The sequence below is a fragment of the Talpa occidentalis genome, unplaced genomic scaffold (assembly GCF_014898055.3).
Source record: "Talpa occidentalis isolate TD23 unplaced genomic scaffold, MPIMG_talOcc4v2.1, whole genome shotgun sequence".
Lineage (NCBI taxonomy): Eukaryota > Metazoa > Chordata > Mammalia > Eulipotyphla > Talpidae > Talpa > Talpa occidentalis.
In genome coordinates this window covers 111,862,977-111,886,756 of record NW_026555331.1, presented here as the reverse complement: position 1 = coordinate 111,886,756, position 23,780 = coordinate 111,862,977, and the positions used below count along the sequence as shown (strand labels likewise).

At 39.6% G+C, this 23,780-nt stretch overlaps 1 protein-coding gene across 1 annotated transcript; it reads right to left on the bottom strand.

Annotated features, from left to right (window-relative positions):
• Positions 1–219: 219 nt before the first annotated feature.
• EPDR1 (ependymin related 1) lies at positions 220–22,387 on the bottom strand. Its single transcript, XM_037510362.2, has 3 exons — positions 21,794–22,387; positions 2,609–2,817; positions 220–1,591 (listed from the first exon to the last, which is right to left on the bottom strand). Exons 1-3 carry the CDS (start codon positions 22,090–22,092, stop codon positions 1,395–1,397), a joined length of 705 nt encoding a protein of 234 aa, XP_037366259.1. The 5' UTR covers positions 22,093–22,387; the 3' UTR covers positions 220–1,394.
• Positions 22,388–23,780: the final 1,393 nt, after the last annotated feature.

The following is a 23,780-nucleotide window of genomic DNA, read 5'->3' as shown; positions in this document are numbered from 1 at the left end:
AAAAATCTAGAATAATAAATTTTATTACTGAAGATGTCCCTAGAGATCAGCAAACCCAAATGCATTTAATAGATGAGTACAAGAAGGATCAGAGAGGCTGGCATGCTATACTCTAGCAATGTTTAGGGCACTAGCCATGTGCCAGGCACTTATTTGGTGCTGGGCATATAAAAATAAACTGGACCTGTACTCAAGTAGCTCATAGCCAGGAACACTGTACCTGTACTCAAGTAGCTCATAGCCAGGAACACTGTACCTGTACTCAAGTAGCTCATAGCCAGGATGGTGGGTGGTAGTGTCCAGCAAGCAAGAAATTAACACACAGCCTAGCAAGTGTTGTGAGACTAACACGCTCAAGGACAAAGTGTACCCAATCCAGGCTCAGGAGCAACCCTCAGAAGGTCAGGTGTGAATTGACTTGGGAACGATGAGCAGAAGTCTTATAAAGAGGCTGTGAAAAATGCCCCAGGAATGCTGAGGTGAGGGGAAGCATAGTGCATTTAACTCGTCCAAGGAATTCAAGTATAAGGGAATTCTAGTCTTTGATTTTGGAGACAAGAGTATACCGACTCCCAGTTCAGTTTTGTTGTTAACATACTACCTGACTCTGCAGGCCTGCTGACAAGTATATGATGATTAAACACATTTAGATTAATACTTTTGCATAGAATAAAGGAAGTATACAAGGCTTGCACTTACCCAGGCATAGACATTAAGATTCCCCAAACCCTCCTATATATCTCTTTAGAGAAATACAGATATTTTCATTATAGCTTTTTTTCCTTCCCAAATGTTTACATAAGTTGGGTCATGGCATAAAGCTCTTAGGGTCTGGAAGAGATTTGAGGGTTTACTTTGTTAGTGGCCAAGGGAGTGCAGGGCAAGCAGGGGGAGAGGGAATGCTGGTGGGAGAAGGAAGTGGGTATATTTGCCACCCTGGTACAGGCAATAAAGCAGTCATTGTAGAGATCTTAAAAATTAATAATAAAACTGGCCAAAATATTCTGCTTTTCATTACCACTCTGTACCAACAATCCAGTGAGGCTCAGTCATATCAGTAATGAAATATTCCTCCCTGCCTAGGCAAACTCCTGCTGCTGACCCTTATCCCTGTGAGTGCCACTGCACATAGTATACACTCTCACACACACACAAACAGGGTGTAAAAACATCTGAAGTTCCCATGTCAGCTACCTCTCCAATTCACATTACTACTTAGTCTCCATTCTGTTCCTTTTTTGTAAATATAACTTCAGTAGTCAATATATATATATATATATATATATATATACAAGAAAAATATTTATTTTCCTAAAATTACAATATTTATCTCCATTGAACATTCTCAAATCCCATTTGAGCTGGGACTGCTGGCACCTGAAGTCTGAGGCCTCTCACCAGAAGTAGTCCTCGCTGGTGTTCTCTGGTTGGGCTATCTGGCATGTGCTTGGGGGGTTAAACACTGTGGGGTCTTTAATACCCAGCTCTATGTCAAAAAACCTTGTAGAAAATATCACACTGAAATTTTTGGTGAAGGTTTCCTGGACAGGATAACAATCCTTGACTGTATATATGCCAATCCAGGTTTCATCTGTAAGAGGAAGGAAAGTTGACTTTTTAATGTAGAAGAAAGGCAAAACTGCATATATTTTTCATTGTGGTAAAATATACATAACATTTACCATGTGAGTCATTTTTAAGTACAGCTCAGTAATGAAGCATATTCATATCACCATAAATCTCCAGAATCTTTTCATCTGCCCTAATTGATACTCTGTGCCTATTAAACACTAAATTCCCATTTCCCCCATGCCAGCCCCTGACACTTACTCCTGGTCTCTATGAACCTGACTACTCTAAGTACCTTGTAGAAGAGGAATTTTACAGTATTTGTCTTTTAGTGACTGATTTATTTCACTTAGCATAATGTCTTCAAGGTTCATCCATTTTGTAATTTATCAGAATTCCCTTCCCTTTTAAGGTCTAATGATGGTATACATCACATTTTGAGTATCCATTTAGCTACTGATGAACGTTTGGGTTGTTACCACTTTCTTACTACTACAAATAATGCTGTTATAAACACAGATGTACAAATATCCACATGAGTTCTTATTTTCAATTCTTTTGCCATGTGGAATCATGTGGTCATATGTTGATTCTATGCTTAATTTTTTGGGAAATGCCACTTCATAAAGGCCTGTATTTTTTAAACAGCTTTGGGGTAGGCATATTGCAGCTAAGCAGAGAAGAGCTTCCCCTCTATGTATAAAAGCAGATACTCAAAATAATAGGAGAAGATTTGGTCACTGGGACTTTCAGACACCTGAAAAATGCCTTAGACAAATGCTCCCCCATCACAGACTGTTAGCTGGTAAAGGTGGCATCAGAAGGTTGAGGTGTGTCAAATGCGATGCCCTGATCCTGGCACTGCCCAGCTAGCAGAGTACACTGTGTACTCAGGGAGGAGCTTAAAAAATTTGATTAAACTTAACAAATTTCCCCAGGAACTAATTAACTAACTTCCTTAATAGACTTAAATGTTTCCCTCACCCCCACCCCTCATGCTCTCTGAGTTGCAACACTTGACTATTTTTTTGAAACTTACATGATCTAGCTGACTTTCTGTCGGACCACTCCTGGACGCTGATCTGCTCCTGGGGTCCCCCTATGGAGTATTGGTCCTCAAAAGTGGAGTTTTGAGGAATATCTAGAGGGTCCCAGGGGTCTGTGAGGGTGAACTTGGAGCACTGCTTGGTGGCCTGTTCAATCCGAAACATCACTCCATCCTTAAAGAGCAAAATATATTCGAATAATCTGAAGATTAAAAAAGGACAGTTCAGTGCTTTATGTTATACTCCTCATGCCTTTTATCAGCAATAAAGACCTTTGCTATGCAATGCTCTTAACATAGTTAAAAAATACAGTTTGGCTTGCTAGACAATCATTCCTTTATTTAAAACCCCCAGAAATGGGAACAACCGTAATATAAAATAATTAGAATTCAGAGGTCTCAATTAGTATTCACAGGACAATGATTTATGGATTATCTATATATAAGCAACACTGTGCTTGGGATACAAGGTGGGTAAGACAGGATTCTGTGTAGACAGTTGCTTTGTGGTTATCATTTAGAGTCTGACCCTTAGTTTGGTTTAATTCTTGTAGCACTAAGTCAAGGAATTATGGGGTATTCTGAGGCTGTAACAGGCAGCTCTACCCGGTTGCCTTCACTATTAGTCACAAACAAAGGACTTTGGTGAGACACAGCTACTCTGAGAATGGAGGTCCCCCACATACTGGGAGGAGGTGGAGACAAATAAGCATGAAAGCTGCAGATGGTTTCCCTAAAATGAGTGTGCCCACATGCTCTCAGCCTTATCTCCTGTGCCCATGTGCACAACCCCCCTGTGTGGAGAGAGCTCCTGTGGCCCTGGACTGGATGGAGAATCAGCCCCTACTCTGCTTCACTTTGCATACCCCGTTATTTCTGCTCCTGTATCATTCTTAAAGTTTAACCATTCTGGTGTTGACTGAAGCCCTTTGAGTTTCTATGCTTTTAAGTGGCAATCCAAAGATTCAACCTGCTGCTAGTTGAGCAAAGTGAGACTGCAGGCTTAACTTTTTTTTTTTAAGATTTATTTATTTATTTATACATGCAGGAGCTGGGGTATAGGCCAGAGTTGTGGGGGGTAAGAGGATTCACCAGAGACAGAGTGGGGAACAGAATAGGCAGATCGACTGAAATACACTGCTGTATTTCAGCAGGTGACACAGGAGAGGTCTACTGCGCCATGTGGGTAGCTCCTTGGCTGGGGATTGAACTCGTGCTGCAGTGGCTGTGGCTAGCTTCATAGGTTGTGTCTTAACCCCTTGCGCCACCAGGGAGACCCTGCAGGCTTAACTTTTAAAAGAAATTTGCAATATATTAGGTCAGAAGGGCCTAGAGAGGCCACTTTTCATGAGTAAATAAAGAGCCAATAAATTATCTGGGTATGTGACGCTCACTGCACCCTATCGCCCTCACAGACAGGGCCTGTTCTTTATCTCAAGTCTATGCTTAAAAATTATTTTCTTCATTAAAAATATTATAAATGGTAAGTGTCATTACTGTCAAAACAGTATCACTATTAGTATTCTGCTTCAGTTTTCAATGAGCTGGTATAGGAATACAAGTGTGACCTCATTTTATATATTTAGCTATATCTACCCTGCAATTGCAGGAAATATTTAAAATGACCTACAATGGTAAAACCCAATCACAGACCTTTAGAAGTACGAGTGAATATAAAAAGAAAAGGAAGTGTTCATTTTATGAGATATTGCTAAAAAAATAATGGAGCTGACCTCTTATAATACACATGCAGGGTTCATATAAAACTATGTCTTTTGAAGGAGTTTGGGGTTAGACTGTCACTATTTCCTCATGCCCAGTTAAGTCCTTGACACATCAGATTCTAAAAATTTATGGAAGGAATACAGAAACATTAGCATTAATATTATAGTGTAGTCCATTCTTAAATCCAGGAATCTTTGTCCCTGTACAAATTCTGTTCAGTGATCCTTTAGAGAAATACCTATACTGATGCCTTCAGAAGTAGCTATCATCATTATCTTCTCTTTACCATTATCTTCTTGTACTTTACCAAATTCTAGGTACCTAGTCTAGAGAACAATTCCTAGCTATTGCTGAAACTCCAGTTATCTGTTTCTCAAACTGCAATGACTGTCCCCTGGGAGATTGCAGTGATGTGAGAAGGGAGTTTCCTTTTGGAAAACAATCCTCAACCTCCAAATCTACAGGATCACAGATGTGAGAGCTTGACAGCCATGTTTGTGTAGATGACCTGGTCACCCTCTGCTGGACCCCAAGTGGACATGCGACCCAGGACAGGACAATCAACCCCCCCTCACTTATGCAGCATTGCCAAGCAAGCTCTGCTAAGTCTCTTTGTGAGGGTGAACATGTCATACGTAAACACAGAAGCCAAAGGAGGCTATTTTCCAACACGAAACAAGAGTAAGGGTAGAAAATGAAGCAGAGAGAAGCACTAGTGAGCTGGGATTTCAAACAGCTGTTCCTCTCCTGGATGCATCTCTTTTTCTGAGCCCATGCCTGGATATTCCCCTGCCAGGCTATTATGTTTTCTTTGTTCTAACATTCCTTTTTCTGCTTAAAACTTTTTGTGTGACTCATACCAGAACTTTTTTTCTAATATAGTTGAAGACTCTGTTTTCCTATCTAGAGTCCAAGGTTACAGCTGCCAGCACAGCTGTTCTGGGAGAGGCAGTGCTTGGTCCCTTGCAGAAGCCACAGCCGTGGACACCCTTGAAGGAGACAGCAGGAAAGAACCTTGGCTATTTCTCTGTTTTCCTGAGGTCAGCTCTACCCACATAGGAAAGTAAAATTGAACTTTAGAATGGAATTTTAAACTTGAAATTTAAAAAATTTCATCACAAAATTTTAACAGTTGTTAAATCTGAGTGATCTGAACAAAGGAGTTTGCTATGGTATTCTCTGTACTTTTCTAAGTTTTCAAAACATTTAACGTTTAAAAAATGGGGCATATGTGATATTCAAATTATACTGACAGTGCCTTAAGTTAAACCAAACATTGACTTGATGGAAAATCAAATACAATCCTAGAGTTCATTTTTTTCCTATGAAAAATGGATATAAATGCAAGTACTGCTCCATACCAAGTTTTAAAAAAGAAGAGTCTTATAATGCCATAGAGGCTTGAATGTTTATGCAAGCATATTCACAGTTAAGATGTAGGCTCTGCATTGCAAATAGGATACAGACGGAAGGTTGACATACAAAGAGCAGCCAGGGTTGAAATGAGTCATCTGCCTGGGATGCTGTGTGGGTAAAAATCCATAGACATGAAAGACTGATGGACTTGAGCAGAAACTGAATCCCCAGAGGTGAGATCAAAGTCTGGCTCTGCAGTTGTGAGGACAGGAGTCACATACTATACCCCTGGGGTGCAGTCAAGCAACACAAGTGCTGGAATGGGAGGCAGGACAAGATAGGCAGGTCAGCCCTAGGTGAAAACAGCCTGCTAACTTCACCTCTTTGCTGGCCAGACACCAAACTAACCATACTTCTCAGGAGGGTCCCCTAACTGGGCTTTAGCTAGGAGCCAACTCAGGCTCACCAGGTCCTGTCAAGGGGTGAGCAAGCAACCTTTCTGCATAGCAACTTCAGTCACTTCACAGGAAGTGCCTAGCACATTGTTTTGCCTCTAACAAAGGAACAGAGGTTTTTGTTGCTTTTGACCAAATTCTCAGGCCTCAGTGACTATTTCTATTGCTTCTGGAAAATCTACTTTAAAAAAAAAATAGAATCTTTCATCGCCAGGTTTTCCAAAACACTAAAAACCTACAGAAATTTTCTTTCTTTTGAAAATAGAACCCTGGTTTTTATAAAAAGGATTCATTTCATTCAGTGTAAAAAAAATGCAAATGACACAGAAATGGAAATGGAAAAACTGCCCAGAAACTAACTTATAGAAATAACAAATCCGCGCATGTATATCTAAATATAATTTTTTTATTTTAATTTTTTTTTACTCACGCAATTTCTTTGGAGGTAGCACTGGTTTACAATATTTATATGATTTAGGGGTATAGGTTTACCACTCTTCAGATATATATTACCACACCCACCACCTAAGCATCAGTAATCCTGGAGCAATCCATTGGGTCTCCTCCTTGCTTTGTTCCCCACTTGTCCCCTCTGGTAGCTTCAATTCTGCAGTCAGATTTCTAGATTTTATTATAGGTAAGCTTTGTCTATTCCTTTCCTTTGTTTCTTTGTATTTCACATGTGAGTAAAATCATCTAGTATTTATCCTTCTGCCTTTCTGACTAATTTCACTTATCATAATGCCTTCCAGTTCTATCCATGTTGTTGTAAATGGCAAAAGATCATCTTTTTTTATAGTTGAGTAGTATCCCACTGTATGTACATACCACATCTTCTTAATCTACTCACCTGTTATTGGACACTTAGATTATATTCATAGTTTGGTCACTGTAAATAGTGCTACAATGAATAGAGGAGTGCATCTATCCCTTCAAATTAGTGTTTATATATTTCTTGATAGCTACCTGAGGATGAAATCTCTGGATCACCTGGTAGGTCTACTTTTAATATTTTTAGTATTCTCTATATTCTTTTCTAAAAGGGTTGGACCAGTTTACACTCCTACCAATAGTATGAGGGTTCCTTTTTCTCCACATCCTTGTCAATACTTGTTGTTTCTAATCTTTGTGATATGGGCCGTTCTCACAGATGTGAGCTGGTATCTCATTGTGGTTTTAACTTGTATTTCCATAATAATAAGTGATGATGAGCATGAGTGCTAAGTACATTCACACTGATTTGCAACCAATATCTGGAACTCTTTTTATCTTGCAATACTGAAACTGCTCATTAATCAACTTACTATATCTGCCTCTCCCCAGCCCATGACAACTACCACTCTGCTTTCTCTGTCTCTATGAACTTGGCTACTATAGGTATCTCATAGAAGGAGGATCACACAGTATTCATCTTTTTGTGACTCGGCAAATTCACTTAGTTTAATTTCCTTAATGATAGTTCATGTTGTAGCATGTATCAGAATTTCCTTCCTTTTTAAGACTAATAGTCCATTGAATGTATGCATCACATTGTTTATCCATTTATCCATGAACTGAAACACAAGTTGTTTCCACTTTTTGGCTAGTTTGAATACTGCTATTAAGATGCATGTGCAGCAAATACAGTCATTTTACATGTACTACACACGCTTTACATAAATGAGTAATATTATTTGTTTTCTAATCTTCATTTTATTTTTTAAAGATTTATTTTATTTATGCATACAAGAACTGGGACACAGGCCAGAGGTGTGGGGTTGAGAGGATTTACCAGGGACAGAGCAGGAAACAGAACAGGCAGACTGACTGAAATACACTGCTGAGGGGAGCAGTGGGCGAGACAGGAGAGGGTCTGTTGCTCCATGTGGGTTAACTCCCTGGCTGGGGATCATACTGCCATACTGCAGTGACTATGGATAGCTTCATAGTGCTGCTACCTAAGTCCTTGAGCCCTTGAGATTATTGGTGTTTTGGTGGTGGGCATGGTGTGACAACTCACTACTACATAAATGTAAATTGCAGAGCTTGAAAAATTTTACAAAATAAACAATTAGGAAGCCCTGGCCCTCCCAGATTAAGATAATGGACCTCAGCCAACCCTCCCAATCATAACTTTTCCACAAAGAACAATATAGCTTTAATTCACCTTTACCCACAATAGTCAGTTGAGCATCTTTTCATGTTTCAGAGCCATGTGACTTTCTTTTTCTGTGAAATGGCTGTTTATTTATTTCTCTGTACATTGTTTTTGGTTTATCTTAATCTATTTCCTCTAGCTTGTTATAGTCTTTTGTGTCTAATATAGATTGCTATTGTTTTCTCATCCATTTGTTTGCTGACTGTATTTAAAATTTTTTCTACAATTCAAAGGATTTTACATTTTTAAGACAAATTCCTTTGATTGCTTCTGGGTTTTGTTTTATTTAGAAAAACTTTCCTAACTTCCAGGTTATGAGCGGATTCACCCATGTTTTCTATTATCCCTTTATGGCTTTTGCTTATATTTAGATCTTTAACTCATCTGAAGTTCATTCTTGTACATGGTTTGAGGTATGGATACAATTTTAATTTTTCCTAATCACTCTAACACCATTGATTTAAAAACTTCCATCTTTTTTCTAGTTATTTAAGATGTCATCCTTATCATATACCAGTTCCAGATATGTGGGTCTACTTTAGGACTCTATTTTATTCCACTGGCTTGTCAACCTGTCAAGGCTTGTCAGCCTATATCACACTACTGTAATTAAAGGAACTCAATAGTATGTTTCATAATCTGGGAGAATTTGTTAGTCTTCCTCCTTCTTTTCTACAGTTTTCTTATATGTTGGGTATTTTATCTATATGAAAAATACAAAGTTATTTAACTCCAAAACAACCCCAACCTCTTTGAGTTGAATTTATACATTAATGTAGAAATAATTGATATCTTCATTTGTTGAGAGATCCTATACACCCTTCTCAAATATCTCTTTCCATTTTTCTCAAATTTCATTTTGCCTTTTTTAATATTTCAGGAGAGTATGAAAGTTTTCTGGTATGGATTTTGCACATTTCTTTTAAATTTATTCCTATGTAGTTTATTTTTTGTTAATTTCTATGTTGTTTATGTTTTGTTATTGTTTAAAATTGATGGAAGCAGCAATCTCGAAGCCATGAGGAATCAAGACAGCATGTCCTCTTGCAACTAGAACCAACTTTTTTTTAAGATTTATTTATTTATGCATGCAAGAGCTGGGATACAGGCCAGGGGTGTGTGTGGTGGGGTGAGAGGATTCACCAGAGACAGAGTGGGGAACAGAACAGGCAGATGGACCGAAGTGCACTGCTGAGGGAAGCAGCGGGCAAGTCAGGAAAGGTCTGCTGTGCCATGAGGGTTGCTCCCTGGCTGGCCGGGGTATTGAACTCATGCTGCAGAGGCTGCGGGCAGCTTCACAGGTTGCATCTTAACCCCTTGTGCCACAAGGGAGGCCCTGGAACCAACATTTTAACTTCAGAATAGATGCATTAAAAAACCTGGGTCTTGATGCTAAAAACTCAGACCTCAGACCATGTATTACCAGAATTCGCAGATAAACATTAAACATTTTAATAGTTTAAGTCTATCAGACTTTTGGCACCTAAAGTTAAAAGCACCCTAAGTAAATAAGTAACAACTACTGTTTTACATGTGTTGTTTGTTGGATTCCATATAATAATTTTATAAGAGCCTGCCCTTCCAGAATGAGCAGGGCACAAGGATTTGGCTAATCCTCTAGCCCAAAATATCAGAACCTGATCTGCGCATAGATGAACTTGAACAACTATTATCATCTTTACAGTCAACAGGCAATTGCTTTTCTGATGTCATTTGGGATAGTCAGGGGGAAGAAAACAGTCCAAGGCAGAGGTTACAGAGGGGTAAATTCATATGAGGTTACAGATGAGCCAAAAAAAAAAAACAAAAACCTGAGTTGTTAGGTTTTTAGTTATATATTTGACAAATGAGAATGTATGAGGCTCAAAGAATAACTTAGTTGTAAATACTGGTGTTAGGATTAGACTCAAGATCTAATTTCCTACCAGATTCATTCTAATTCACTAGTTCCAAGCTCCTTCCCTCTCTCCACAGGGGGGAAGTTGTGATTTGTACCATCTATGTAGAACTGCTTGGCCATCCAAAATTACAGAAAAGGGAGTGGAAAAATATTATATTATGATTACAAAAGGACTTTGGCTTTTATGGAAGAAATTGGACAAGTCTTGGATTTCTTTAATATGCAATATAATAGATTAGTAATGCATGTTAGCTCTCTGACTCTTAGCAGGAAGAATTGAGCTGCAGCCACTTGCCATTCTGGCATATACCAAGATTGAGTTACACCCTACAGTAATTATGAGACAAAAGAAAAACACTTTCAAAATTGTATTAGACACAAAGTTGTGCAGGCAAATGCCAATCACATGTAACAAAAGGAAAATCAAATATTTTAAATAATAGCCCTAGGGAATCTGAAATCAAAGAATAATTACATGTGCAATTTAATAAGCTGTAAGGTGATGGGCCTCCACTACTTGGATTCTGGTTCAAGAGTGGAAAAGGGTACAATATGTAGGCATATACTCTTTCATCTGATGGCAGACAATAAAAATCTTCTCATGAGAAAGAGTTCAATTTGACATTTTTTCCCATTATCATTAAAAGAAACAGCTTCATTTGTACTTAGATCTCATTTCCTGGTACATGTGATATCTAGAAATACATATCAGGGGGTATTAAGGAGATTGGGAGGGCATAAAAGATAGTCAAGATTCATACAGTCATGCTTTTTTTAGTAGAAATATATCAATTCACTCCGTGTTGAAATATAAATATGTGTACCCTTACCGATAACAGTTAATGACTCTAAAATATTATATAATGTATTATAAACTCATTTTGTTGTAGCACTGGAATTTAGGCTAATTCTGCATTTAAGAAGAATCATGTGTTATATCACAGGAAAGTTTTCTAAGGAAAAACATAAACATCAAAATAGAAAAGGCAGTGGAAGCAAGTGCAGAACAGATTGACCATGAGAAACAAACTAGCAAACAAAAACCAGAATCAGTAAATTAAAAGCTATTATTCCAGAACTCAGAGGGAAAATATATAAAGTGATGATAAGAAATTTGGTGGACAGATGTAAGAGAACTAGTATATGTAAGTAGAAAGATATTCTACTGGGAGCAAAGAGAGAAGACAGGGTATCAAAGCCTCCAAAAATAGCAGATGAAATTTCCCTAGAGCTATCTATGACTTGGAGACATTAATAAAGGTCAAGGATAATAGAAGGAACCTACCAAATTATTAAAGTTAATTCAAAATTAGTTTTTCTTCCAGAGTTCTAAGTACCAGTTAAAAATGTTAAAGCAAAAATACTATTATTATCCAGTTAATTGTATATATAAAAAATGATCTATCATTTCATAAAACAGCAGTAAGTAGTCTCAGACGTTCAAAATCTCTAAATTATACTACCCCTATCGTCCTTGGAAGAAAATTATTTGATGGTAATAGCACAGGGAAGTAGGGGATCCTATACTTCTAAAATACAAGCAACAACATAAACCAATGTAACCTCAATACAAATAATTTTAAAAGAAAAATATATTTGAAAATATATAAAATATTTATATAAATATATTAATCAAAATAAAGGATTGAATAAAAACAAATAATGTAAAAGAAATTGCAGTGAACAATGAAAGGGAGTAAAAGTTGGTACATACACACACACACACATTATAAAAATTCTTCTGTGTTTTAACAAGTGAAGTAGTGGCGCTTTTAGAAGCTTGACTCAGGATGTTTGTGAAAGAAGGAAAGACTACAAACCATTCGAACACTTTAAATTCTTTTCAACACATGGCATGTCATTTACTTGTTCTGTACAAAAAAAAAAAAAAAACTGTTCTGGCATCAGAAAAGTGTATTCTCAAGCTTCATTCTTAAACTCTTAAGTGGAACTGAAACCTCATGAGGGAGACCAAAGGGTAAGCAGGTAGGTGGGTAGAGAGGAGAATCGCTGATGAAAATACAAATTGTGTGACAAAGGGAACAAGTTAGAGAGAGAGAGCTCCCACATCCAGAAGAAATACTTAAATCATACCAGAACACAGCACCAAGATGGCATTTCAGTGGGTATATTCCCCAGCGTCCTTTGCTCTTGAGGGCTTAGGTTAATAGAATTGTCCACTGGTCCATTGCCCCGTTGTCCTGAAATGGGAGTTTCTATCCTCTAGTGGTTTCCCTACAGTGCTGCCTCTGCCTCCCCACTTATACCAGGCCCCCTCTGCTAAGACTTGTTAGTTAGAATATGCTGAGTTTGAAATGACTATCAGAGATCCAAATGAAGAACTCAACCTAGCAGTTGGGTACACGAGTGTAGACTTCAGGGGAGAGTACCAGGCTGGAGATATACATGAGGGAATCCTCTGTGTCACGATGGCAGTTAAAATCAGGATCTAGATAACATCACCAAGAGATGAGTATTGACTGAAAAGTAAGCCTGATCCTTGCATAGTCCACCATTAATGGTCCAAGAGAAGAGGAAGAAGAGCAAAGGAGACTGAAAAGGAAAGGAAATTAATGGGTTAGAAGAAGGAAAACCAGAAGAGTGTAGTGTCCTGAAAGCCATGTGAGGAAAGCATATTAAGATGAAGGAAATGACCAGTAGAATGAGGACTGATAGAAGATCATTCGAGTAGTAATGTGGAACATATTGCTTTTGACCACAGAAGTTTTGCTACATTTGTGATGGTGAAAATTTGATTGGGAGGGTTTCAAGAGGGCATAGGAGAACAGAAATTGGAGTTAGCATGAGACTGACTTGAAATACAAGGGAAGAATAGGGTTTCAACTAGTAGGATCCAGAGAAATTTTTTTTTTCCTTAAAGATGGGTAAAATAAAAAAGTATAAAGGGGAAAAAGAAGTTTTTACTGGAATTGGAAAAATACAAGACTATCACATTTATTCCAGGAAAAACAAACCACTAATTGATGGAATATTTTCAGATCTTTGGGCACTTTGCCCCTGACCACCATCTTTGAGGTCAGAATCGGGAAGAACCAGTTCAAGGTTAATGGTGAGAAGTACAGATGTTTTCAGAACAGAATGGCAATCACCTCTAGTTTCTATTAATAACTTAGTACTGTACCCCATCAGTCCCTTTACCTTCCTGGCCTTATCTTCCTTGTGAGGTCTTTTTACTCACAGTCTTCCTCTCTTTCCACATTTCAGAATCAGCCCTCTGAAAGTGAGGTGTCAACAGACCCACCAAATTCAAACTCTTAAAATAAACTTTGTGTGCTTCCAAGAAATCCCTTCCTTAAAGAACAACTTGGACTTACAAACCATCATGGTTGATTTTTCAAGGATCAAAAGGCCACCAGCACTCAGATTTCCTTTGATAATAAAAGAAAATATTGGCTCCAACCATCAGAGATCAAGAGGAAGGAAAATGGCAAAGGAGTTATTCTCCTGAAATTTGAAGTCACAATTTTTTTAAATGAAAGCCCAATCCATGCAAATGTATTTGTGTGCAAATAAACTTGTTGAATACTTTATACTGCACAGATATATTCACAGATTTACAGTGATGTTGCCTTAAGATATTCAAAAGAAAATAGATGTAACCTAATCTTCCCCTTCCTTACATTGAACAATTTAAATTTCATTAAAATTTCGTCTAAAGTGGGGGGCCTCCCTGGTGGTGCAGGGGGTTAAGTCTCAATACTATGAAGCTATCTGTAGCCACTGCAGCACGAGTTCAATCCCTGGCCAGGGAGCTGAACTATGTGGCGCAGCAGACCTCTACCATCTCACCCACAGCTCCCCTCTGCAGTGTATTTCAGTAGATCCTCCTGTTCTGCTCCCCACTCTGTCTCTGATGAATCCTCACACCCCCACACCTATGGCCTACACCCCAGCTCTTGTATGCAGCTCTTGTATTGTAAATAAATAAAATAAGTCTTTTTAAAAAAAAAATTTAGTCTAAAGCTACCAGAAGGATCAAGCAAGGTTTGGGCATCTGCATGGCCTGACCTGGGATGGAACACCCAAGTGGGGTGAAGAGGGCATCCATAGAGGAAGAGGGCATCACAACAGTGCATAATTGGTACTTACTGTAACTGAATAATGGGAGCCAGTTTTCTCACTGTCTAAAAAGAGTCAAAAAATTTGTGGCAGCATGAGTGGAACTGGAAGGGATTATCCTAAGTTAAGTGAGCTGGAAGGAGAGAGATAAACACTGGATGGTTTCACTTGTATGTGGAATACAGAGAAACCAAACAAAGGGTCAGACAAACACAAACTTAAAACCAAACCTTGAAAACTGACCAGAGATCTATCTGAACTATCCAGGAAGGAAGAGGGAGCAAGAGGGTAAGAAAGGAGGTGAATAAAAAGGCGAGGAGGAGAGCACATTGGACTATGATGGAGGACTATGGGTGATGGGAGGACTACGATGACCACACCTGAGGAGAGAAATCTTATAGTGCAAAAAAATGAACAAGGATGTAAAATGACAGTAGTGCCATAAAATATACATTACTAAATTTAAAAAATGAATGGGAGAAAACTAGAAGACTATTCTAAACCTTACAATAGAAGGTTTAGAAGTGAATACAGAGGTAAGTGTGTGTGTGTGTGTGTGTGTGTGTGTGTGTGTGTATCCATACCTATATATCCTAGCTTTGATCACAAAGAAGGCTAGGGAGAACAGTCACCCAACAACCATGAACACAACTAGAGCAGAGATCTTGGCTCCAAAATATTATTAACTAATAAAAGTAACTGTTACAAGTCCCCTGGAACCTTTGTTGTCTTCCTGTTGTTAGGTCCCCAAGCTAATAGGAAAACCACAAAACTGAGACCAGTGGATCACCAGTAAGAAACATACCCTCCATCTTGTTTTCCAGCTACCCCGGGTTGCTGATCAATCCCCAAAAAAACAGGACCCCTGCTGACCTCAGCCCTAGAGTGTGGTTCAAGGAAGTTGCTGCAGCACCTCCAGCTCTCTCCTATTTGTGTGATGCACAATAAATGCTCCTTGCTTGAATCTTTGATTTGGTCTCTCTCTAAATTCCTTACATCATAATCAATAAAGCCAGAAAAGGCAAGAGCTCTAACATTAACAGAGATTCTTGAGAAGTGGCTTATTAAAAGATTGTGGCAGGGAAAAGACAGGTAGGCAATTTTAGAAGATCTTATGCCATAAAGCAAGGAAGTAATGAGAGAATAAGAGAGACATGTCCAAAGAACAGAAAAACCAATCCGGGACAATCTTAACATCAAACAATGAAAAAAAGGCAATAAAATGAAAATCGTTGAGTCCATGCTAATATAAATAAAAGAGTAAATCCAAAGTTTAATGAAGCATAGGATATGCACATGACTTTATAATATCTTCCTACAAAATACTTATTAATTAAAAAGTTGAAAAGTGTCGCTGCATGCTGAAGAAACTTTGTAGATTAATCAGGTGATCTAAGTAAACATCAGGACATGGTAATAATAAAAAAAAAAACATTATTTCTGTGATTTCCTGTGTTCGGTGAATAACCTGATTCTAATTATGAGAACTTATCATACAAACCCAAATGGAGGAACATTCTGACCAGTAACTGATGAATAATTTTCAAAAATATTGAAGTACAGGAAACTAAGGAACAGTTCCACACAGAAGTAACTGAAAAGACACTACACCTAATGTAATGCTTAAATATAAACCAGTTCCTTTTGCAATAAAAAACATAAAAAGAACACTTAGTGAAACTTGAATGAAACTTCAATTTCAGAGGGTAGAAATGAATCCATGTTAATTTCCTGATTTTCATGGTTGTGCTGCAGGCATGCATCAGCAGGTCCTAGTAGTAAGCATATACTGAAGAATTTGGGGGTTGCAGGATTGTCAGGATGGCAACTCATTCTCAAATAGTCCTGAGGAAAAAATGCTCTCAGTTCTATCACCACAACTTTTCCGTAAGTGTGAGATAGTTTCAAAATAAAATTTTAAGAAGTGATAGAGGGAAAAAACCTTCTTATACTGGCTCTCAAACACATGAACACATGACTGCTAAAGTTACCAAGTGTGATAACATCCTTAGGAATTGATGTTCCAAGTAGATACTTGTAGAAGTAATACCATAAGCAATTTTGTTTGCTTCCTTGGATCCAAGGAGGTGCCACAAAAAGAAGAGTTTTTGAGATTAGGGTCAAAGCATTTAAGGGTAGTCTCTTCTTTTCTCTACCCATGAACACAAGCTTAGGTGGAAAGAAGAAAAAGAACTTTGAGTTTATCTACACAAAGAAACAAGTTGAGATAAATTTCGGAATGTACGTCAAGTTCACTACATCACACTAGCAACAGAATCAGTCTGTTATAATTAAAGCACAGTGGATGCCTTCATTAAATCTTATCCATACCTACTATTTAAAGGGAAGGCCTAAATATTAGTATCAATTTTAGATGTCATTAAAATTAAATCAGAAGATAATTAACACTGACATTCTGAGAAGAACCCTGTTGTGGTGAAGCCAGGTTTGAAGTCATGTTCGGCATTTCAAAGTTGCCTAAATTGATGCCCATGCTTTCTCCACCATACTAGGTGGTTTTCTGTAAGAATAGAGAAGAAAAATGATACTGTTTTCCAAGAAACAGAATGTTCAGGGAAATTTGAAACAGATGATCAGAATTTGTATAGCATCCACTTGCCACTCTACTTAAGACATATTTTTTTCTTTTCCTCTTCCCCCCCCCCAAAAAAAATCCCCAAATAGATAAGATTGGTAGTTGAAGAGTCTTCTAAGATAGTGTCTTTGGCTTACTGGTGCATATTCTCTCAATGCCTCTCTGCTCACTCTACATCAGTAGCTCCATAAGTCCCAGCCCCAAGCCACCATTTTGTAAGGAGAGTGGTAAGTTTACTGGTGGCCTGAAAAAAATCCATTTAGGATCTATATCGCTTCTCCCATAAAGTTCAACATGTTCACTGAAATTTCAAATTAACTTCTTGATCTTCCTTTACTCTTCCAAATGCAATAGTTTTGCATTTAATCAAGGGGTCAAGAAAGATAGTTGGAACCAGAAAACAAAATAATATCAATGACTAATATTTGCCATTCTTTAGTAAGGCTTGTTTTATCTGAAGCCTGTAAAGTTGTTTAATCTTTTCCACCATCTCAGGGAAAAGAGAGTTGGAAAATCCTCATCATTCCACAGCAACTATCAGTGGGATTTTCCATAACTATCTGGATACAAAATAAAAAACTTAAGAAGTGGATCCAATTCTAAAACTTACTTCTCGACTTACTAATAAATATGAGGAGACAACCATCCATATTTTCTTCAAATAACATCTGGTTTCTTGGCCAAACTGCTAATACCTGAAAAAAATTCTGAGTTTGTTCCAACAAATCTACATTTAAAGAGCTTAAAATGTGTTTATGCACTAAACATTCTTTTCTACATCTGTCTTAGAGTTCAAACATGGGACTGTGAGACAGAATCTTAGCAAAAAAAAAAAAGGCATAATTTTGCCTTCTAAAAGTTAAACTGTGAAATCAACATTTGATGGATCAGGGCAGAGAAATGAGAAATCATCATATGGAGACAAAAATGTTTCTAGACAACCAAGATTGGTTGTGACTCCACTAAAAAGATAACACATACACATTTAAAGACTATATTAGTAAATCATGGAGCCAAAGAAGAGGGTTGCTAAGAAGACCAGAGTAATAGCCATCAAGACTCTGCGCAGGGGCCTCCCCGGTGGCACAGCGGTTGAGCGCTGGGTTGCGAAGCTGCCCGCAGCCTCTGCAGCTCCGGTTCAATCCCCGGCTGCTCCCCGGCCACCGGAGGAGGGTCCCATGTGGCGCGCAGACCTCTCCTGCCGCCTGCTGCTCCCCTCAGCAGTGTACTTCGGTCCTTCTGCCTGCTCTGCTCCCAGCTCTGGCTCTGGTGAATTCTCTCACTCTCCCACACTTCTGACTGTACCCAGTGCTTGTATAAATAAATAAATAAATCTTTAAAAAAAAGAAAGAAAGAAAAACATACTACTGTTAAAAAAAAAAAGGAAAAAGAAAAGACTCTGTGCAGAGTGGAGAGTCTGTCTCGGTAGCACTGGAGTAGAAAGAACCAGCTACATGACATCTCAGTGGTGAAATGAATGAATTACCTTAGCCTGATTGCCCTGTCTTATTCACGATGGAAAGTTCAACATTGAGCACATGGCCTATCCTAGAGCAAGCAATCATTACATGCAATGAATTTGCTCCAGATCTTTGCTCACAACGTCCTGATTATAATTTGGCTTCCCATATAATTCTGCCTGTAAGGAGAGAATCACCTAGTCTTGTAGATTTGAAAATTCTGACATACATGCCTGCTACAGAACTCATTGAAATATACAGTTGAACATTTTAGTTTGCTTATTCTAAATCACCTCCAAAAAAAAAGGCCATACAATGTGCTACCAAATCAACTTTCTGAGCCATAAGGCTGACAGCAAGACTCTGGGCCCTAGTAAATTCAGCAGTAAGGTGACATTGGTGCTGATAGGAATAAACTTAGCCAAGTGTTAAACACCTCAATGTCTCAAAGAAGGCACTGTATGCTTTACATATCTGAATATATGTAACCCCATAACAATCCAATAAATTAGGTGTTATTAGTATCCCCATTTTGTAAATGAGGAAATTGAGGCTTGGTAAGCCTTAGTAAAGAATGGCAAATATTAGTAATTGATATTTTTTTTTGTTTTCTGGTTCCATCTATCTTTCTTGACCCCTTGATTAAATGCAAAACTATTGCATTTGGAAGAGTAAAGGAAGAACAAGAAGTTTATTTTAAATTTCAGACCAAGACCCAATTAAGAATCAAGATTCACACACAGATTTGCTTTTTTTTTTTTTTTTTTTTTTTGTGGGACCCTCGCTGGCGGCCGGGGAACGAACCGTCGCTGCAGAGGCTGCGGGCAGCCTCGCAGCCCACCGCTCAACCACTGCGTCCCCACAGATTTGTTTGATTCTAAAGCTTAATCTCTTAAATTGTGAAAATACAACCTCTGGGAAGATGAGGCCCATCTTTCTCCTGGCCACCCCTCTCCACTTCAGCACAGTTCTTTGGACCACTCCAGTTTATCTTTAACATGACTATTCATCATTGAACTATAAGATGTCACATCAATGCCATAAAGAGTAGCAAACTGATCCTTAATTAGAAGTGTAGAAAGTCAAAGTGTAGAAAACATCACTGTCTATCTATTCCATGCTATAAGAAGGCAAAAATTCTTACCTCTACCTCCTGCTTCCCCTGCCACATACTGTGAAATCAATAAACCTCTTCAATACTTCCCTAATGTGTCTGCTTCTCACTACACTATTGCCACTACCCATCTTTCATTGGACCTCTACAAAGATATTCTAGGTCACATTTTTGCTTCTACTCTTGCTTGCCTTCATTCTCAATGATATGTCTATTCCTTAAATTCTACTCTTTAAAAATTCTTCAGTGAGGGCCTCCCTGGTGGTGCAAGAGGTCAAGCACAGCACTGTGAAGCTATCAGCCTCTGCAGCACGAGTTCGATCCCCAGCAGGTCAGGGAGTTACCCACATGGCACAGCAGACCTCTCCTGACTTGCCCACTGCTCCCCTCAGCAGTGTATTTCAGTCAGTCTGCCTGTTCTGTTCCCCTCTCTATCTCTGGTGAATCCTCTCTCACACACACACCTGCAGCTCTGGCCGGTACCCCAGTTCTTGTATGCATAAATAAATATTTTTTAAAAAATTCCGTGGATCCCCAACCTGATTATCATACCTTATGCTTTAGACCTAATAGTGATTGGCTTGTAGTTTCTGGAATATACTCAGCCCTGTCCACAACAGCAACAGCATATGCACCTAACCTGGAAAAAATCCACACCCCCCTAGGCCAATCTCTCCTCTATGGTCAACTCCCTCTACCTGCATGGTCAACTCATATAAGGACTTTGGTACTGGCTTGTTTGACCTCCTTCAGGACTCCTGGATTCCCTTCTGAGATGCTCTCAGCATACCCAGCTCATCCCTCACCTAATTACGTGGGAATTTTGATTTATGAGATTCCACCTCAGGCTATGACCAGATTATGGAACCCAGGAACCATTCTGTTTTATATAATGCCTGATACGAAAAAAAGAAATCCTTGTTGAATGAATGAAAAAATGAATGAATGGTGTCAGAATCATAAGTGTCAGAATCTACCCAGATTTTTCAAGTCCCAGATGTGTGGTCTTGAAAAAATTGCTTAATGTCCCTATACTGCAGATTCTCTGTCTGTAAAATAAAGTACATAAAACCTACACTTGTCAAGTTGCTGTGATATTTAAGCCAAATCATAAAATATGTGGAAAGTATTCAGCACCATGCCTGGTATATTAAAAGGCTCAAATATTGTTTACTGTTATTATTACTACATTATTATTATTATTATTATTATTATTATTATTATTATTATTGCTATGTATTTTGAAACCTGAAAATATTTATGTTCTTGAAAGTCCTCACAGATAGTTCCAGTACTCTGCCTGGGGCCTCTGCAGTGCTCACGTTTTACATTTCACATATATTATTATCTTGCACCTTTGAATATACTCCAAAAGCTTCTGTCACTTCTGTACTTTCTTTGAGATGCCTAATACTTCAGCAAATACTTTTAAATGAAATATTTAGATGTGCTGCAAATCTTACAATGCACTAGAGCCTTAACCCACGAGACTACCTAATGATACAAATGTCACATAGAGAGGTTGGCGTAGCCCTGCCAGAAACATACACAGAAACCAGAAGGATGCAGAAGAGGCAGGTGGTGATCCCAAAATAGAAATCACCTCAAGGAGTCAGAGCAAAATCAGTCTGAGGAAGGTGTCCCCTTGTGACAACAAAGGGGTGAATTATTTGATCAGTGGTTAAAAAAACATTATAGCATAACCCCTCTATAGAACTTTGTGCAACCATTAAAAATAAGCATGGGCCAAGTAATAAAATGGCAAATTGGAACACATACGAGATTATGTTACATAAAAAAGAACAGATAATATATGGTTTTTGAGCACAGTATGTAAAACTTGCTTTAAAATTTAAGGGAGCAGACCAAAAATTTAATAGTTGTAACAGGGTGATGAGTTGGTGGGGGATATTTCTTTGATTAGTTCCCCACCTTTTGCGGTGTTGTCACAGTCCTTTAAATGTTAAAAAAAAATTCTTTAAAAAATATATATTCCGTGTGCCTCCCTTGCAGATGGCTCCTGGGAGAGATGAGATAGTGCAAAAGCCTCTCCTTAAAGGGCTGAAGGGGGCTCCAAGAGCCAAGGGCCTGACTCAGCAGCGTGCAGACAGGAGCGAACTTGGACCTGGGGACGCCCCAACAAAGCGACCCCACCCCTGTCTGGTTCTTTCTTCACTAGCCACCGCCCACTGGGTATCGCTCTATGGACCCTCGGTGGGCCCAGCCTGATCTTGATTTCCCCAAGCTGGTAGGAGGGAGGCGCTATGAGCAACTGGAAATCAAGAGCCTCGGTGCAGCCCCCAAGACCTCATTCCTACGCTGGCCACCCCTGCCGCCGACCCGCCGTCCAGCGTACCTCTTGCAGGGGATCAGCGCCTTCCTCTCCTCCAGCACCCGCACGCGCTGGTTAAGGCCGTCGTAGGAGAGCTGGGCACGGCTGTTGCGCCCGGTGCTCTGCTGGTACAGAACCTGGCGCCCCTCCCACTGCTGCGGCGCCTGGCACGGTTGCGGTTTCCTCCAGGAGACCTCGGCCCTGGCCCGCGGTGCAGCTGCGCCCTGGCCGCAGAGGCTGCCCAGCGCCCAGACCCAGAGGACTCCCACCAGCCAGACGCCCACGGCTGTCCGGGTCACCCGGCTGAGAGCAAGCTCTGGCATCTTGGTCCGCCTAGCTTGGCGTCCCGCGAAAGTCAGCCCCTACCCAAAGAGGCGCAGAGCTGCCTCAGCGCAGCGTGACCCACGCGCGAGCGGCCTCGCCTGGCTCTTTGGCACTGTGCCGGGGGAGTGTGAATAGGCGAAGTTGCTGCCTGCCCTTCAAGACTGTTGAGATCAGGACGTGCAAGGCCAGGGAGCCGGTCCCTGGGAAGCTCCGGTGAATCGCGCGAGAGCTATTTCCTTCTGGGCCACTGGGTCGCTGCAGCTTCTGTTTTCAGTTGCTCTCTGCTGCCAACAGGAAATGCAGTGGCAGTGGTGCCACTAGCATCCTGAAGGACATCGGTGCTTAAAAGCATGTGGGTATGTTTCTTCACTAATTTAACTGTTCATCAGGTGCCTACACGCTGCAGGACAAATTCAAGGTCATGGTCAGGAAAGAAGGGTTCCTTCCTGAAGAAATTATACCAGTCATTGATCATGACCACATTCCAGCCCCCACTACAAGTACTGAGTCAGGGTATGTGGGCTGAGCCCTCACCCTTGGGTGTAGGCCTCCAGGAAATTGCCTAGAGACCACAGTTGCAGGGAGACTGCTGCCCTCATCCATTCCCTGATAATATCGCAAGGTTACAAGTGTGCATGTCTGGGAGCTTAGCATCTTTAAGACACAGTTAACTTGGATGATGGTTTATGTTTATGTTAAGATCTGTAATATGGAGTCAAGATAAAAAAGAAACAACTTTAAAAAAAAGACACTTGCTTTCCAAGTTTATTTGCTCTGCATTTCAAATCAAATTTTCATTTGAGTTGCATTTCAAGAGGAAGAGTTAGCTGGGTGAACGGGGGAGAGAACATTGCTAGGTCAAGGACATGGGACAAGAGAAAATGAATGCAGTGCTGGGGGCTTCAATTATGAGGCAGAGAGTAGAAGCCAGGTCACTCCGGGCCTTGAAAGACATTTTAGGGATTTATTAAAACTGAAGGCAGTTGGAGTTGTTGATAAGTTTAAAGCTAGGTAAGGACATTATCAGGTATCTACTGTGGGGAACTCACTTAGTTATCAGTGTGAATGGTAATGCAACACAGAAAATGGGAGAAGCAGAGAGATGTTATAATACCGACTGATACTATCTGAAATAAGCTATTGTAGTAGGAATGGAGAGAGTGAAACAGAATTGGGACTATAGAAAAGGATTTAGACTCAGAGGAAGAAGCTTCTGGTTTGGGTCATTGTGAGTTCAATACTGAGGAAGGGAATTTCAAGTCAGTGTGGGACTGGATGTTTTGAAATGACTGTGGGATAAGCAAGTGGAAATCCCCAGGAAACAGTTTGTTAAGCATTTCTAGAAACCAGCAGAGCAAGGTCCTGGATTTGGGAGTCATTGGCACCTAGGTTGTAACTGAAGCCAAAGAGTAGAACAATGGTTCTGTATCCAGGCTGATTTTGCCCCACAGTGGACAGTTGGCAATATCAGGAGACATTTTTGATTATCACAGTGAGATGTCAAGAAATTAAGCTGCCACTGGCATTTAGTAGGAGGTGAGGGATGCTACTAAATGGGCAGGCCTCCCTGACCCCCATACACACACCTAAAAAAGGAATGATACAGCCCCACTGTTTTACAAAAACATTGCCTAGTTTGTGAAAACCTGGAGTGTCAGGGCGTGTAGAGATTGAGGATGGAGTCCTA

Coding starts and splice junctions, on each gene's coding strand:
- EPDR1 (XM_037510362.2), bottom strand. CDS start 22,092: ATGCCAGAGCTTGCTCTCAGCCGGGTGACCCGGACAGCCGTGGGCGTC. Junction 2,818..21,793: donor GCGCTGATCCCCTGCAAGAG/GTACGCTGGACG, acceptor TTTAATCTTCAG/ATTATTCGAATATATTTTGC. Junction 1,592..2,608: donor CAGAAAGTCAGCTAGATCAT/GTAAGTTTCAAA, acceptor TTCCTCTTACAG/ATGAAACCTGGATTGGCATA.